This window comes from Otolemur garnettii, unplaced genomic scaffold, assembly GCF_000181295.1.
Source record: "Otolemur garnettii isolate 467f Iridium unplaced genomic scaffold, OtoGar3 scaffold00025, whole genome shotgun sequence".
NCBI classification, from domain to species: Eukaryota; Metazoa; Chordata; class Mammalia; order Primates; family Galagidae; genus Otolemur; species Otolemur garnettii.
The window spans coordinates 7,953,934-7,970,986 of record NW_003852420.1 but is presented as its reverse complement, the minus strand read 5'-3'; the positions used below and the strand labels follow the sequence as shown (position 1 = coordinate 7,970,986).

The 17,053-nt window shown below is 38.4% G+C and overlaps 1 protein-coding gene across 1 annotated transcript in view; it reads right to left on the bottom strand.

Moving 5' to 3' along the window:
- Positions 1 to 141: 141 nt before the first annotated feature.
- The window catches only part of TMX4 (thioredoxin related transmembrane protein 4), a 37,939-nt gene continuing 21,027 nt past the window's right edge, over positions 142 to 17,053 (bottom strand). Inside the window, exons 4-8 of the mRNA XM_003788206.3 lie at positions 16,216 to 16,344; positions 13,381 to 13,426; positions 5,165 to 5,266; positions 1,783 to 1,846; positions 142 to 677 (exon numbers count right to left, since the gene is read on the bottom strand). Of these exons, the coding sequence (XP_003788254.3) occupies positions 310 to 677; positions 1,783 to 1,846; positions 5,165 to 5,266; positions 13,381 to 13,426; positions 16,216 to 16,344 (709 nt within the window). The 3' untranslated portion in view covers positions 142 to 309. The remainder of the gene's footprint in view (positions 678 to 1,782; positions 1,847 to 5,164; positions 5,267 to 13,380; positions 13,427 to 16,215; positions 16,345 to 17,053) is intronic.

Sequence of the window (17,053 nt, the reverse complement as noted above, 5' to 3'; positions counted from 1 at the left end):
CTTAGAAGGGGCTATGAGCACTGGGGGTTACCTCTCTAGCTCCAAGTAAATAAACTTAATTTCCATCCCAAGCCCAAACAGATCCTAACCTCGCCATCACGTTTGTTTTTCCATATCATGATTGTCATGCCTGAAATCTTTTCCTCAGTATACGTGAGGCTTACTGCCACGAGACCACATGACTAGAGATAATGTTTCAGGAGAGAAGCTTGCTTATTTAGAAAAAAGTAAGGGTTCAGTTTAAACTGCAGACCAGAGGGAAGCTGACAGATTCTTTTGGTCTGCACTCTTGGAAACAGTGTCGCTAACCTACGGCCCCTTCTCAGCACGCTGACTTTTGCGCTGCCTCAGTGAGTCCTCTCCCTGCTCGGTGTTGGGGGCAGAGGGCTGCTCCCGGCCTTCTTCTTCCGTCTCCTCGGGGTCTACTTGCCCCTGGTCCTCACTGCCCTCTCGTGGGGGTCCCTGGTCCTTGACATCACACTTCTCCTCCTCCACTCCAGAGGCCGGGGTGTCCTCCTCCTCCTCCTCCTCCACGTCATCCTCATCACCAAGGTCTTCTTTCTCTTCTTCGTCATCTACAAGGCTGTCCTTGTTTTCTTCTTCATTTGAATCATCTTTCTCCTCCTCTGCATCCTGTAACTGTTCAGCCCTTTGAGCCTCATCTGACTGATTCTGCTCTGTAGAGGGAAGAGACGGGAACATCCTCTGAATAAACAATGGTAATTCAGCTATGAAATGAAAGAATGGGAGAAATGACCATTTTTCCACATTGCAGCTGTGGTATCAGGCATGACAAACTCTCCGGCTGGCATCCCTGCTCTATGGAGGGCTTCTCCATGCCTCTGGAAATTCTCCTCCCTGTGTGGACGTTGGCAGAGCAAGTGGGCAGAGACAGCAAAAGCTCCTTCATGCTCTGTTTTTGTACCTTGTAGAAGGCTCAGTGACCCCCACTGGTCATGGCAATTGGTTCAGAAATGTGACAAGCTGAGCCAATCAAAGCACTCCCCAGGAGTTTGGAGCCACAGTTTAAAAAGTCTCTCTTTCGTCAGGGACAGTTAAACAGAGACAACGTAAATTGGGACTGCAGGTAGCCACTGAACGGGCCACACAGAGCAGAACCCTAACATCACTTGGGTTGTGCTTAAAACTAGAATATCTCTGCACTTTTCCGGTATGAGAGCTAATAAATTTTCATTTTTCCCTTAAGCTGCTTTATACTGGATTTGTGTTACTAGTAAGAATCCTAGGGATCATAATTTATTTTCTATTTATTTGTAGAAATCTCAAAGCCTCAAAACCTAAAAGAACTCAAGAACTCAAAGCCTCAAGAACTAAAAAGAAATATGAGTATATTTAAAGTCTCATATAAAAATTCAATAATTATCAAGTCTCATAAGTCTTTATGCAGTCTCAAGAAGATTCAGAAATAAGGACCGAGGAAACCAGGGCCACTTGGTCCCCAAGGCAGCGTGGAACAGTGTGAGGATGTGGGTAAACGCTTTTAAAGAACTCAGTTGAGTTCCCCTCCTTCCCTTCTAGTTCTGGTTCTAACAGAGAAAAATACATATCACTGATTAATGAAGAACATGCACTTAAAGGGAAAAAACAATTTCAAAATGAAATGTTCCTCAATTTAAGAGAGGAAAAAATATTGATCAAATCTATCTAGAGAATGTATTTTTAGGAATTTAGGACAGGGAAAATCTACTATTTATATGAGTACAAACAGGCACAGCACAGAATTCCAAAATACTCTACGTCACATGCGCTTATGATACTTACCAGAACGTTCCAGTAAATGCCTTGGAAGTGGCACATAGAAACATTCTGATATGACCACCAGAACCTGAAGGGGAAAAAAATAAGTTTTCAGTGAGTAGATAGAGACCAAAGGGCCTCAAAATTAGGCCTTGCTTCCATAACCAGATATTCTCAAATAATTAGCAGTTAGTCAAAAAGTCTTCAGCAAAGACAAGGCTATACTCAAGAATTTCCTACATTTCAAATATGGCATAATACAGAAAAATGTTAATTTATAATGGGGGTCCCAAAGTCGTAAAAGTCTACAGAGAGCTCTCTATACATAGATGAATCAATCAGGTATAAAAAAACAGACATTACCAGCCAGTCTAAAACCGTCTCTTTAAAAAACACTGTTCTGGACAAACACAACTACTCTGTACGTGCACTGCCCCCACCAATGTGTAACCCTCATTAAGTGGATGAACATTTCAGGAAGGTACAACCAGTTGTGGGGTGGGGAGGGCTCAGCATGCTTTGTGTGAAGGAGAAGCTACGTAAAGCTCTGGGTGCAGTCAGGAGAGCATGTTAGTACCTGCTCTGTGGCTGCTGAAGCTGTGCCCCACTGGATCACCACAGGGCTGGTGGGTCCAGAAAGAGCCCTGAAGGCAGATGAAGAAGACCAGGAGGAGGGGCAAGGAGAGGCAAGAGGGCTCTGTGGGTTGGGGGACCAGGCAGCTCTAAGCTATTAAATCAATTTGAACAACAAATAGAAAAACATTTCTCCTTGAAAGGGCTGAGGTTGAAAACCTCACATTTTTAACATGACAGCCATGTGTTTACTAGCTATTTACAAGACATAATGTTTTTACATCTTTTATTTTTCATTTATAAAGAACACATAGCTGTATATGTATATAACCCTGTATATTTATAGGTACACTATGATGTTTCAATGCAGGTATACATAATATAATGATCAAATGGGGCAATTACCACATTCATCAATTTAAACATTTAGCGTACTCTACTATTCTGGAAAATTCCACACTTAGCAATTTCATCTCAGATTTGTCCTACCTGAACTACTCATTTAATTTTGGCTCACTTGGTGCTATTACCAAAAACATCTTTTAGATCAGTGGTTCTCAACCCTCCTAATGCTGCGACCTTTTAATATGGTCCCTCATGTTGCAGTGACCCCCAACCATAAAATTATTTTTGTTGCTACTTCATAACTGTAATTTTGCTACTGTTATGAATTGTAATGTAAATATCTGATATGCAGGATGTATTTTCATTGTTACCAAGGGGTCGCAACCCACAGGTTGAGAACCACTGTTTCAGATTCTGGTTTTTAAACAGATGTGTCATTCCTCAGGGAGTCTGAACAGTAAGTACACTGGGCACCTGTCCCCCAGGCCTTCCAAAGCCAGCCTGGAGCAGCTCTGCATAGCAGTAGCCTCCCTTCACCACACTGCGCTACACAATTATCATTCTCTGTGTGGCCGAGATGTAAAGGCAAACTGAGAAACACTTCCGTAATCCTGAAAAGGTCATTCTCGGATAGATGATTTAAAACTGGATAAGAAAACAGTTCTTTCAAATTGTGTAACTAATTCATAAAGGGTAAGTTTTAAAAGTACGTAAGAAATTAAAGATTCCTAAAGGCTCAAATTCTAGCTGTTGTGTGTTTATTTTGATATACTTGCTTGGTGTAGAAAAAGACATTCTGTTCAGAGATATGTATTTGTTCTTTTTTAAAAATGTATTATAGAAAATTTATGAATTTATTATGGTTTGATAAAGTTATCTTCCCAGTTTCATGTAAGGGAATAAAAGTCTATCTTACTTAATCATGTGAACAGGCTGGAATTAATTCTCTTTTTCTGTAGGCCAAACTTTCAAAAACCTTTCTACACTGATTATTTCAATCTTAAGTTTCCAGAGGACACAAGGAAACTGAGGCCTGCCTTAGTTTCTTGGACTTAAATTCAACCTCGAAGATAAAATTCTAAAACTCTCTAAGTAGAGTTTTCATTGGTCTTCCCATAGGTTCACACTCAATTTATATTCCCTGTAACTAGTTTTTACCTAAGACTTCATATTGTTTTCCTTTATAATTATCTCATATACATATAGCTCCCAAATATACTGCTAGAAAAATCTAGCACTAGACAATATATGGGATCAGCACAGGTGATCACCTTTTACTTATACCCAAAGTCAAATCTCTTTAGGCCAGATCAATGGGCACATGTTAATCAGCAGTGAGATCAATGCAGCAGAACAGGACACACCTGAGGACCTGACAACACACACAGCCACATCTCAAAAATAAGCCATCATCTGAATTAACTGTGTTCGTGGAAAAATAAAATCAAGTCTTCTTGGTTCTCGGAGTCATGACTTTGTCATAACAAGTTATTATTTACTACAAAGTCAACTGTTAACATTTTAATCTATTTTTTGAAAGTATTATGCCAAAGAGCCAAAATTAATTATAAAATGTAAGAACAGACTTTAAGATAATCTTACCCAAAAGTCTCTTCTTCCTACACATTTTTATTAATTGTCAGTTATCCCACCATCATACAGTGGTAAGTTTTCATTCATCGTCAGTTACCCCATCATCCCAGTGTTCAGGAGCTCTGTGATTAGTGCACAGTGTAAAGATTCTTAACAACTTTTTATCCTGAGTTTAAATGTATACAAATTGCTGAAGAGTAAATTAAGATAAAAACAAGTGTAACGACGAATAAAAAACATTTATATTTGCCTACATAGTTAAGTAAATAAATGTATTATTCAATTCTCATGTAAAACACATAAATACACAGACATATACTATATACAGATTTTCAAGCACAAAAAAGACATGGGGATGTGCTTAGACTCGTCAATGTTTTTTCCACAGTAATGGTTGTGTTGTTTTTCTACATGGTCTTACAAAATCTACCTCAAGAAAACCAGAGTATGTACAAGCAGCTAGTCAGGCTTAGAGGTTCAATTGGAAGATATGAACAAGAAAAAATTGTGTGTCTACTCGAAGGAACAAACTCAAAACTTGGCCTTATTATCACAGTGTTCTCATCAAGTGGGTAATGTGTGAAATCACCGCTGATTCAGTTGTCTTGAAAACCATCAATTCAGGCAGAGTCTCTATTCTTTTTTCATCTCTACATTCTAAGCAGTACATATCTTCTGAGGGACAGTATTAGGTGACAATATTTAATGAATTTCCCATTATGTCCCACGTTGCAACTAAAAGCAGTATCAAATAAGGAGATGCTGTTTAATAACTGCTGAGATTACATGGAAAGGAACATTTGTTCATGTGTTTTTTATTTCTTGGCTAACTTTTAGCTTTATATGAAATCCACTCTGCTTTTAAAGAAAGAAAAAAAGATTGGTTATCTCTTACCAGACCCATGAAAAGGCCGAAAACCAAGGTAGCTACGACGAAAAAGACATATGAACACCAAGCAGGAATTCCGAGGGTCACTGTGAAATAATTGTGAAGATGCTGCAATCAGAAGAAAACAAGAACAATTAACTCGTAACCAACAAATGGAACACGCAAGTCTCTTCCTCTAGCTGTAATTCAAGTCTGCCAATTGTGTCTACCCATGTAAGTGCCCACAGAAGTTTAAAGGTACTGTACCTAAATTATTCCAGAAGAATAATTCAAACTATAAAGTGTTGGGAACTGAAAATAATAATAAAGGTCGTATCTAGTAAGAGTTACTTCCTTAGAGTCTATAATCTGGAAAAAGTCTGATAGACTTGTTCAATTATAATAATTTTTTTGGTCCCCTTCCCCTAATAATTATACACCCCTCAATGTTTACTCATAATATGGCATAAATGAAAAAAAATTCTTGAGCCTTTATCAATTTTTTAATATAAATTTTTTTGACATATAATTTACAAAAATTTACATGTATTAAATATAAAATTTAATAAGTATTAATAAAATATGTACACATGTACCTATATGTATGTAACTAAACCCCAGTGATATAACTGTGGTTATATATTTGTCCGTATAACCAAAACCCTAGTCAAGATACAGAACATTTCCACTGCTGCCTCAGATTTCCCTAGGGCTTCTTTCTAGTCGATGGCCTACCCAGAAGAAACTAGTTGTTCTTAATTGTAGCCCACTTAGTTAGTTGTGTTTGTCTTTGAAAAGTAAAACTAAATTCTTATTCACAAGCACCAACAATTTAAAATGCTTTTTCTAATCAGATTTTTTCTTTACATCCTAAAAATGTTTACTAAATTATCAGAAAATATAAAATAAGATAAAACAAATAGTTTTTGTGGGTAATATATTATGAGCCAATGAGATTTCTTTAGTTTTTGAGGAAAGTGAACATCCCTTACTGTTCCGCTAGGACTCTATCTGATCACAAACACTTTAAAAATGAGTGAAGAGAAAAAAAACCTTAGCTAGAAATTATTTACATGCTACATCAAACAGCAATTATACATGACTCTGCTAAAGTCAAAGTCACTTAAGACTTTTTTTAATGTATTTTTTTTTTTATTTTTTTAATTTAAAATCATCTCTTGGGTTTTTATTTTTTTTCCTTTTATTAAGTCATATACACATACATCATGGATACATTTATGCATCTGGGGGGTACAATGTGTTGATTTTTTGTACAATTTGGAGTGCTATCATCAAACTAATAAAGTTTTCACTTCATTTACTTATTATGTTAAGACATTTATGTTCTATACTTGATAGATTTGACTCTTCCCTTGCAATATACCCCATAGGTGTGGTCCCCCAGTTTACCCTCCCTCTATCAAACCTCCCTCCTCCTTTTCCTTCATCTTAGGCTATAGTTGTGATCTATCTTTCATAAAAAAGTATGGGTAATTATGAACTGGTTTCATAAAAGTAGTAAGTACATTGAATACTTTTTCTTCCAATTTCGAGATACTTTATTTATTTATTTTTTAATTTTTTGCAGGTTTTGGCCAGGGCTGGGTTTAAACCCACCACATCTGGCTTATGGGGGTGGCGCCCTACTCCTTTGAGCCACAGGCGCTGCTCTCAAGATACTTTATTAAGAAGAAATGTTCCAGCTTCACCCATGTAAACATAAAACAGGTAAAGTCTCCATCATTTTTTAATGCTGCACAGTATTCCATGGTATACATATACCATAATTTATTGATCCATTCGTGGGTGGATGGGCACTTGGGCTTCTTCTATGACTTGGCAATTATGAATTGAGTTGCAATAAAGAAGCTGGTGCAAATATCTTTGTTGCAAAGTGATTTTTGGTCTTTTGGATATACACCTAGTAGAGGAATTGCAGGATCAATTTTTGTCCAGATCACAAACTCTTCAAAGTTAAGGGTTGCAGGAGGCACGTTTTCCTCAGATGATTTGCTGAAATGTTTCAGACATGTACAGCTACCAAAAACAGACATTAACTACAAACTAAACAATTATTTGACAGGATTAAATGGCTCCAAATTAAGTAGCACCAACAAGACAAGACTGATTTCCCTGCCTAAAATCAACTAAGGGCACTCTTGGTTTCCAAGGGTTCTATTTTAATTTCATATTCCTCAAAATCTAAATAAGTCTCACTAGCTTCTTGATTTTTGTCACACAGTTAAATAATATATTTTCTCTCATTTTTTTTTTTTTTTGACAGGGTCTCTCTGTATCTCCAGGCAGGTCTCCTAGGCTCAAGAGATCCTCTTGCCCTCAGACTCCCAAGTACCTGAGATTATAACTAGGAATCACACACCCATCTGGATATTTTGGCTTAATTATAAATCATAAATATGAAGCAAAAAAGCCTGTTAACTGATCTAAAATAATCTGATACCTCTTTCTACAATTTCTTACACAAAAGAAAATCTAAAGATTCAGCAAGTATTTTCAATACTGACACATGTAATCCAAGTGTTCAATCAATATTTGTTGAATAAAGATGTATCAAATGCTTGAACTATTTATAGGAAACAGAAACTCTTGATTTCTGAAACTGTCATCTGTCTTATGTTGGTGGCACTGATCATTAGTCTTTGCTTAGCTAGGAACCTGTTTTTAAGTGTAAACCCAACATTTTACAACCCAGTAGACAAAAGGGTATTTGAGATAGCAAAAGATTCATTCGAATGCTTTTCAATGACGTTCTAAATATTTTGTACAATTCCCTATATAAGAAAACATTGTGTATTCATTGTTTAACTTTTCTTGATGACTCAGTGCTATTATCAGGATTAAACCCTGAAATATGGCAAAGAATTAGAATATGTTGAAAGCTAGTCTGGCTTAGTGCATTCTGAAACTTAACCTTACAAGGATCTGGTGATTTGCCTTCCTGAAACAATTAGTAGGCACGGTGTTGGGGTGAATAATATGCAGTTTCAATTTTTCTGGACAGTGTCTTATGTATGTACTTATGTTAAATAAAGAACTCTCAAGAAATTTTCTAAGCTATTTTTTAGTTTTCATTAAATTATTTGCTTTTGAATCATTATATTCTGAGTCAAACACTTCTTAGTACTTTCAAAACATATTCTTACTTTAATAAACTCTACTTCAATTTTCTTTTATCCATTTACTCTGTAGGGATTTATTTCAACTTCTTAAACCCTGCCATCTTGTGGTGTTTTAGGTAATTATTACTAAAGATGCATTAGTCAAGTTGTTTTTTTACAACTGTAGGAATAATTCATTTGAGTCCATGATGACTGTAGAGCCACTCAGAATGTTAGTATTCATGGTACTATGTACCTGAAGTTTTGTTATGCACATACATATGTTTGCAAAGGATTAACTGATCATAACAAATCTAATTCAGTTTTAGGTTTTTCTATTTCTGTCTTTGATTGCCAGGCAAAGTGACAATTTTCACTTACAGAAAATACTGATTCTTGTTTGATATTGTATGCGCTCATTACAAGGAATTACACTGTCTATTTACTGGAAATGCATTAAAACATTACCTGATGGGCACGATACCTTCCTTATACTATTATGCCAAAGGATTACGTTAGAACTAATTTTTGGCTACAAATAGATTTGGGTGAGAAGGCTACATGAAAACATCATTACAACAGAATAAATGAGAAGGAAATTCCAAACAGTGGTCAGATGGATGTAAAGAACACAGCCAGGGTAAGACCTCCATGGATGAGAGGCCAAGCACTGCCTCTGCAGCTTGAATAAGCACACCAGCCAGCCAGCCAGCCAGCCAGCCAGCCAAGTGCTGCACAGCTGGACTGGTCTGAGTGACAGCCAGCCTTCAGATTGAGAACCTAACTGTATCAGATGACACACTCTGAGAGGTTCTGGGAAAGCCTTTTCATCCCTCTCAGACACTGACCAGAATCCCCCAAACATTCTCCTTCTATGGGAGCAGCTAGGAAGGACTCCTAGGACAAGGGTTCACTGCTCCTTTCACATTTCACTTCTTAACATTTGCTGCGAGACATAAGACACAGCCCGTGGCCTCCCGTGGGCTCCGTGAGAGGTGCCCTGTGCACGTGCACCACCTCATGGCAACATTTCCACAAAACATTCTAGATCAGCAATTCTCAACCTGTGGGTCGCAACCCCGTTGTAACAATTAAAATACATCCTGCATATCAGAGATTTACAATTTATAACAGTAGCAAAATTACAGTTATGAAGTAGCAATGAAAATAATTTTATGGGTGGGGGTCACCAGAACATGAGGAACTGTATTAAAGGGCAAAGGCATTAGGAAGGTTAAGAACCACTGTTCTTTTTATAAGGAAAAGAAGAATGGTAAGAGGAGAGGTGTGCTATCTAAATCACAGGGCAATCTTTTCAGTGTTTTAAGGACCCACTAGTTCAGTAGGCTTGCATCTTCTAAATAATGCAACTGTTTTCATTCTTTCATCACAGAAAAACTAGAAATTACAGTAAAACATAAAAGACTTTTTAAAAATCAGCCAAGGCTCAGCACCCGTAGTTCAGTGAGTAGGGCGCCAGCCACATACATCAAAGCTGGTGGGTTCGAGCCCAGCCCAGGCCTGCTAAACAATGACAACTGCAACCAAAAATAGCCAGGCATAGTGGCAGGTGCCCGTAGTCCCAGCTACGTGGGAGGCTGAGGAAAAAGAATTGCTTAAGCCCAAGAGTTACAGGTTGCTGTGACCTGTGATGCCACAGTTCTCTACCAAGGGCAACAAAGTAAGACTCTGTCTCAAACAAACAAACAACAAAAAAAATCAGCCCAAATTCTAGCATCAAAGAAAACCACTGTTGATCTCCCTCTACTCATTTTCTTATCTAGGACAACCCCATACAAACATTAACACTACACATACTTATTACTTCTTTCCCTATGAAGTATTTACTTCTAACCAGCTACCCATGCAGGGGAAAGTGCTGCTGAGGGAAGACTGACTTCTCCCTGTGTATGTATCTACAAACTCTCAACAGGATAAAGGAGACTGGCTAGGTATCAACAATCTTGCCTCACTGGCATTAGCCACTCTACATCTTTCCTTCTTCAATCACGTCATCACCTTTCTCTGAGACTTTCCACTCCTTGGGTTTTATCCCCCATCCCCACCCCCTGAAATCTGTCTATCTGTCTCTCTCTCACCATATGCAGTGTTTTTTTCTGTTCATTGTTAATATGGTTGCAATGCAGTTTTACATTATCAAGATATGAATTAAAAACAAATTCTGTCCCCACTGTTACACACACAACAGTGATTTGAGGATCCCAGATAAGAGAGAGCTAGCTAAATGAGGTAAAAGAGCAAGCAGGCTAGGAAGACTGGCTGAGTTGCTCCATAAGGGCAACAAAGCAAGAAGATGCCTAGAGATTAAAGTGGTAACCAGAGACCTGATGGACAGACAAGGATTGGGTCTCTCACCCACCAGGCCAGAAATCATCGACTTTATGAAAATAGAAGACAAAAGCCAGATCCTAGAAACACAGGTGGTAAAGAGCCCTATCAAGAGATTTGATGAAAGGATGGGGACTTATTTCTAAGAATAAAAGAAAACACAAAAGTTGTCAAGAGGTTTGGGGAGGCTAGATGTTGAAACAGAAGGTAACAGTAGATTTCTATTGAAGATTGGTAAGGTAATGTACACGTGTATGTGTACGTTACACATACAAGGAAATCAAAATAATGTACAAATCTGCAATTTACAACACTTCTCACCCCTTCCTCCCTCAACACACACACACAATCTACAATGAGGACAAAAGTTATTTGTTATTCCAATAAATATAAATGGATTAAATTCATTAGTTAAAAGAATTATTCCTTACTACATGCTTTTTACAAAACTGTCTTAAAACAAAAAGTTTAAAATGGAAAAAAGAAATTCCAGACAAATGCTAAGCAACAATAAAAATTATAGTAATAATGCTAGATAAAAATGACCTTATAAAATATAAAATGTAATTATATATGTGTCAAATTCTATAGTTTATCTTATAAAATGGTTCCTTTTTGAAATATCTGGAAAGAATTTATAAGTACATGTATACACTTACATACTACATATTTCTCATCACTAAAAAGAACATTAAATTAGTTATTCAGAGATGGATCATATTCTATTATCCAAATGGCTATTTGTGTGCAGTTCAACACATCCACACAAAATCCATCTGTGCAGCCCATGGCTGGGCACTGTGTGTATAAAGATAAAACACCCATTCCCAACCTTGACACAGTCTAAATGTTACATATTACAATAATTTGCATAACATAATGAAAAACTGTAACTCCTTATAAATTCTTATTTAACTAAGCACTAAATGACAAGCTATAAAAGGCCAGAGCAATTTTGTATCTTCTCTAATGCTGTCTTTGAAAGTAAAACTTGTCATGCCAGGAGTGGTGGCTCACAAATGTAATCCTAGCCCTCCAGGAGGCCAAGGTGAGTGGATTGCCTGCCCTCAGGAGTTCAAGATCAGCCTGAGCCAGAGCGAAACCTCATCTCTAAAAATAGCTGGGCATTGTCTGGGTGCAGTGGCTCACACCTGTAATCCTGGCACTCTGGGAGGCTGAGGCAGGTAGATAGATTGCTTGAGCTCACAGGTTCAAGACCAGCCTGAGCAAGAGTGAGATCCCCATTTCCAAAATTAGCCAAGTGTTATGGCAGTTGTCTGCAGTCCCAGCTACCTGGGAGAATGAGGCAAGAGGATCACTTGAGCCTAAGAGTTTGAGGTTCCTGTGAGCTATGACACCACACGCTCTACCAAGGGCGATAAAGTGAGACTCTGTCCCAAAGGAAAAAGAAAAAAATAAAACCTCTCTTTAACAATCAGTGAAGGCCATGATCAGTTTGGGCTTTTTTAAACTGCAGAACAAATTCATCTCTTAATCTGCACTTATCACAGGTTCCATGCTGAGATCTTACTGTCAGTGCTGCCTGGTATCCATCTATGATAATTAGAAGTAGACATCATAATGTCACAAGGCTCAGATAGCTCTTAGGCTGTATGACTTTGTCAGCCTTAAATGTCAACAAACTGCAAAAGGCAAAATCCCTAACTTCCAATTCCTAGTTTACAATTCATAATTCTCAGCCCTTGATTAAAATTTTCACCAGTGCAAGAAAACAGCAGAAGGAAACCACATGAAACTCAAACTATGTTGAGAAAGAGAAAATATTAGCTATTATTTAATGTGATAAATAAATGTCAAGAAAAACCATCAAATTTAGCCAAAAGACTGAATCTAATATCACATTAGCCACTGTTGTAAAAAACTAACAAAACATCTACCAAAAAAAACTACACAGTAGATATTCTACCTCACAAAGCAGTATATATAACTGAGAAACTGGGGCATAAAAGGTTGTTGTTAAATTTCCCTCCACATACATAAATGTGCATGAGAAGAAGAAAGAGTCTTCACAAACTCCCTGAATATTATGTTCCAAACTTGACACTTTAATCTATTGAGAGGAAGCATAGCTTAGGAAACATATGTAAGAAAACTCACATCTAAAAATGTTTTAAATATTTTGAGCTATATTTAATTCCAGAGTAATTTTGTTAAATCTGGTTGTATTTAGTTCTTCCTCTGCAGAGGAAGAACAAAAAAATTATGGGGTATATTCAAGATTACATAATAGCACATTTTTACCTAAATAACAATTTTAACCCACTGAAATGACTTGGTGAAATTCCACAATTACACAATCACACAAACTTCCTAAAGGCCAAGTTAGGCTTGTAGGTCACAACCCTCTGTGCCTCTATCACAACTACTCAACTGTAGCACTATAGAACAAGAGCAGTCATGAACAGTAGGTAATGAATGAAAGATGCTGTGTTCTAATCAGTCTTTACTTACAAAAATACGCAGCCCACCCACATGTTGTAGTTTGCTGATTCATGACATATAGAACCACTTTCAGGCTTAAACCATCTTTGATCTGTATGGAGCTATGCCACTGGAAAAATAAGGTGACGTAAAACCATACAAGCCTTTCTGTTTTGATGGGAGGGCTTCATCACTGACCTAAGAACATATGACTCTGACACAGTAATTAAACTCCATACTAGAGTAGCCGTGTGACTTAAGAAGAAAAGGGAATCTATTCCTAAAAACCTCTCTGCAAATATAACTATAAAGGTTTTATTTATGATTACTCACCCATATCTTGCCAGAGATGCTAAAAAGACCAGCCATTCCAGACATCCTAAAAAAAAAAAAAGAAAAGAAAGAGTACCACCATGAAGAAACACAAACTTCAGGTCAGTAGGACCTCCTGCTCTACACTGTTCTTGCTACTGGACTCATTTCTGTTCTTATAGAACATGGCTTTCAGGACCATGATTTCAATTATCCTGCTGCAGATACATTCCAGGTCCTTGGCCCTTTCTGCCCCAATTGTACCTACTTGGCAAAAACTTCAACTCCAACTCCAAGTAGTTGAATATGGGGGCAGGGGGAGTGGCGGAATCACATGACCCGTGCTTGTTGTTACTGCTTCACAATCCCAAACAGAAGAACACTCAATACTGCCCAGTCACTGCACTTTTCAGACTCTGAGTTAGTAACTCATTCCTCTCCTTCAACCCCTCCCAGTGTGCTCTCAGCTAACAAACACTCCTCCTATGTCACCGTGAAATCAAAGCCATTGTGCGATATAGCTTATCTTCCCACCACCAAATCTGAGCCTGGTGTATGCCTGCAACCACCTTCTCCTATTCTGACACAGACACAGAAAATCATCTTTCTTACCAGAGTCCAATTCCTCCCCCATGTGCCTTGGATCCCATCCCCTTTGTCTTGTTAATGACTTGGTTCTTTCCCCCAACTTCATGTCCTGCCTGAGCAATTACTCTCTTTCTGTTGAGTCAGCCTCATTGGCTTGCAAACATTCTCTACTCTTCCGTCTTTTAAAAAGAACATCCTTAGACCTCATCTGATCGTCCAGCTTCACAGACAAATTTTCCCAGAAAGTAATCTACACATGCAGTTCCTTCTTATTTACGGTACCTCTGACCCATTCACACCTGGCTCCCATCCTCATTGCTGCACTAACACTACCTTGTTAAGGCCACAGTGACCCCACATACTTGACTGTCCTTCACCTCCTGGTAGCACAGAACATAAAGGACTGCCCCTTCCTTCTTGCACACCCTCACTTGGCTTCTGGAAAGCAGCAGAGCCCTGGCTTTCATGCTGCCTCACGGGGAACTCATCTTCAGTTTCCTTCTCAGCCCAACTTCTCAAGTTGGGGGTGGCTCATGGATTGGTCCTAAGTACTGTTCTCTTTTTCCTTTTTTCTAGGTGTTTCCCTTAACCTCTAAGGCTTTGAACATAACCATGTGTTCTATTTGTGTTCCTAAATTCTACATGGAGCCCTATCTCCATACATCCAATTCAACAGCATTACAATATCTGCATCTCAAAGTCAACATATCCAACACAGAAACCTTGATGTTCTCTAGCCAACAACAGTAACTGGTACCAAAATCTACCAAGTACTCAACCAGATACCTATTAAGTTTATACCTATGAATCCTTTCTCTTCTTCACCTTGGCCAATTCTACCTTCAAAATAGATTTTAAACCTACTCATTCTTTCCATTGCCACTACTGCCACCTGATATAAGGTGCAGTTCTGAGGTTGGACACTACCATAGCCTTCTAACTAGTTTTGCCTCATCCGTCCTTGCCCTTTCCAACCCTTTCTCCTGAGAGTAAACTTTTTCCATATACTGATAACCTCCATGCTCCTCACCATGGCCAAGGCCCTGCATGATCTGGTTCAAGCCCACTTCTGTTATTCAACTTAGACTATTTCCTGTCCTTTCACTGGCCACCACTCTGCCCCAAGCATATGAAGCTCTTCTCTAAACTGGAGCTTATGCAAGTGCTATTCCCATTCCTGGAAATATTCTTCTCCCTGCTCTTTACCTGGACTAGTTCCTTCAACCCTTTAGATCATACCTAGAGGTCATATCTCAGAGCTATCTCTCCTAACCCCTCCATCTGGAACAGGTCCATGACCCAGGGTTACTCTCTGTCTTTGTGTCCTAAAAGCCAAGCCCAGGAGGAAGGAAGCAGAGTGCAGTAGGAAGCAATGCTGGAGATGTGAGAAGTGCCAGGAAACTGTTGTTGTTTGGTTAACTGCCCTTATCCAGACTATACTTCTTTGTATCCCTAGTTTTTTATTTTATCTGTCTTTCTTTAAGCTACCAGAGAGGAATGAGAGGACCATGTCTATCTTATTCACTGCTAAATACCCAGCACCGAGAACCATAACTGGTATAAAATCAGCATTCAAATATTTTTAGAAAGAAATACCAGAGATAAGCTGAGTTTTTTAGAGCAAGCCATGAGTTTCCTGGGTACTAGTATAGACACCACTAGATGATTTATTCCTGAAATTGTGTGTGATTTGCTTCTATCTCCATAGGGATATTTCCTACTCTTACATATGCTAACATAAAATTAATTACAAAAGGACAATTCATTTAAAGTTAAAATTATGGAAAACATTATCATGGTTTGGCGTTATTAACCTCACCAAGTGTTACAGTTTGCCATCATGACCAAAAGTTACCCATGGCCATATTCTGTTAGGCAGTCAAAGACACCATAGGTTTTTTATTTTTTATTTGAGATGCAACAGCAATTGCTTCATGTTCTACACTCATGGTAAATGAAATGTGGTAAATAGTATCCAATACTATCCTTTGTAAAGACAAAACAGTTAGCATGGTTTAGCACACAGACTGAAGTAGAAGCTTTCTATAACCCACCCTAAGCTGGCTACTTAATACCCAGTAAACTGAAAACTAACTGAACCATACGTGCTGTGTATCAGAAACACCATATCAACCAAGCATGGGGACGTGTAGGTTGGCTCCAAAAAGTAATAGGAAGAAAAATGTAGGTTTTCAAGACCCACAGACTTGACTTGGTCCCCTTTTTAAATTAATAACACCATGCTGTTAAAAAAAATTAACAAGTTACGTTAGAGAAGCTGGAGACTTCCAGCCAGTCAGAGGCTCCACTGATTGCCATTTCTTCTCTAAGATATAATTCTGCAGGTCCTCAAAGATTCCTGGGCCACGGTAACGGCGGAATATCCCATCCTTTGCACTATAAATTATAAGAACAAGTAGAAAAAAATTAATTAAAATAACAGGTGTTACAGATAATAAAAAACAAAATAACTATTGATCATGTGAACTCAACCTGAATTTCAATTGGCTCAAATGACCAAAACAATATAGGTAGGCCTAAGTCAGAAAGCATGCATTTAGTTTTAATCTATTACAAATGAGAAATTCCAAAACTGAAAGCATTAAACATTCATTTTATCACTGTAGGATTTGTGAATAAAAATAAAGTTCTTGGCAGTGTTACTTTCATTATTTTTGCTTTTCTCTTATGATAGCAAAATAGCCATTGTTATCGAGTTAAAAAAGTATCCACATTTCCAAATTCATATTTTTAAGGCCTTCTCCCCCAAATCAACATATCCCCATTCAGCCTTCCCTTCCTCTCACATCCCCCTTCAGCCTTCACCTCCGTTCACATCCCCCTTCAGCCTTCCCTTCCTCTTATATCCCCCTTCAGTCTTCCCTTCCTCTCATATTCCCCTCAGCCTCCCCTTCCCCTCACATCCCTCTTCACCCTTCCCTTCCCCTCATATCCCCCTTCAGCCTCCCCTTCCTCTCATATCCCCATCAGCCTTCCCTTCCTCTCACATCTCCCTTCAGCCTTCCCTTCCTCTCATATTCCCCTCAGCCTCCCCTTCCTCTCATATCCCCCTTCAGCCTTCCCTTCCTCTCACATCTCCCTTCAG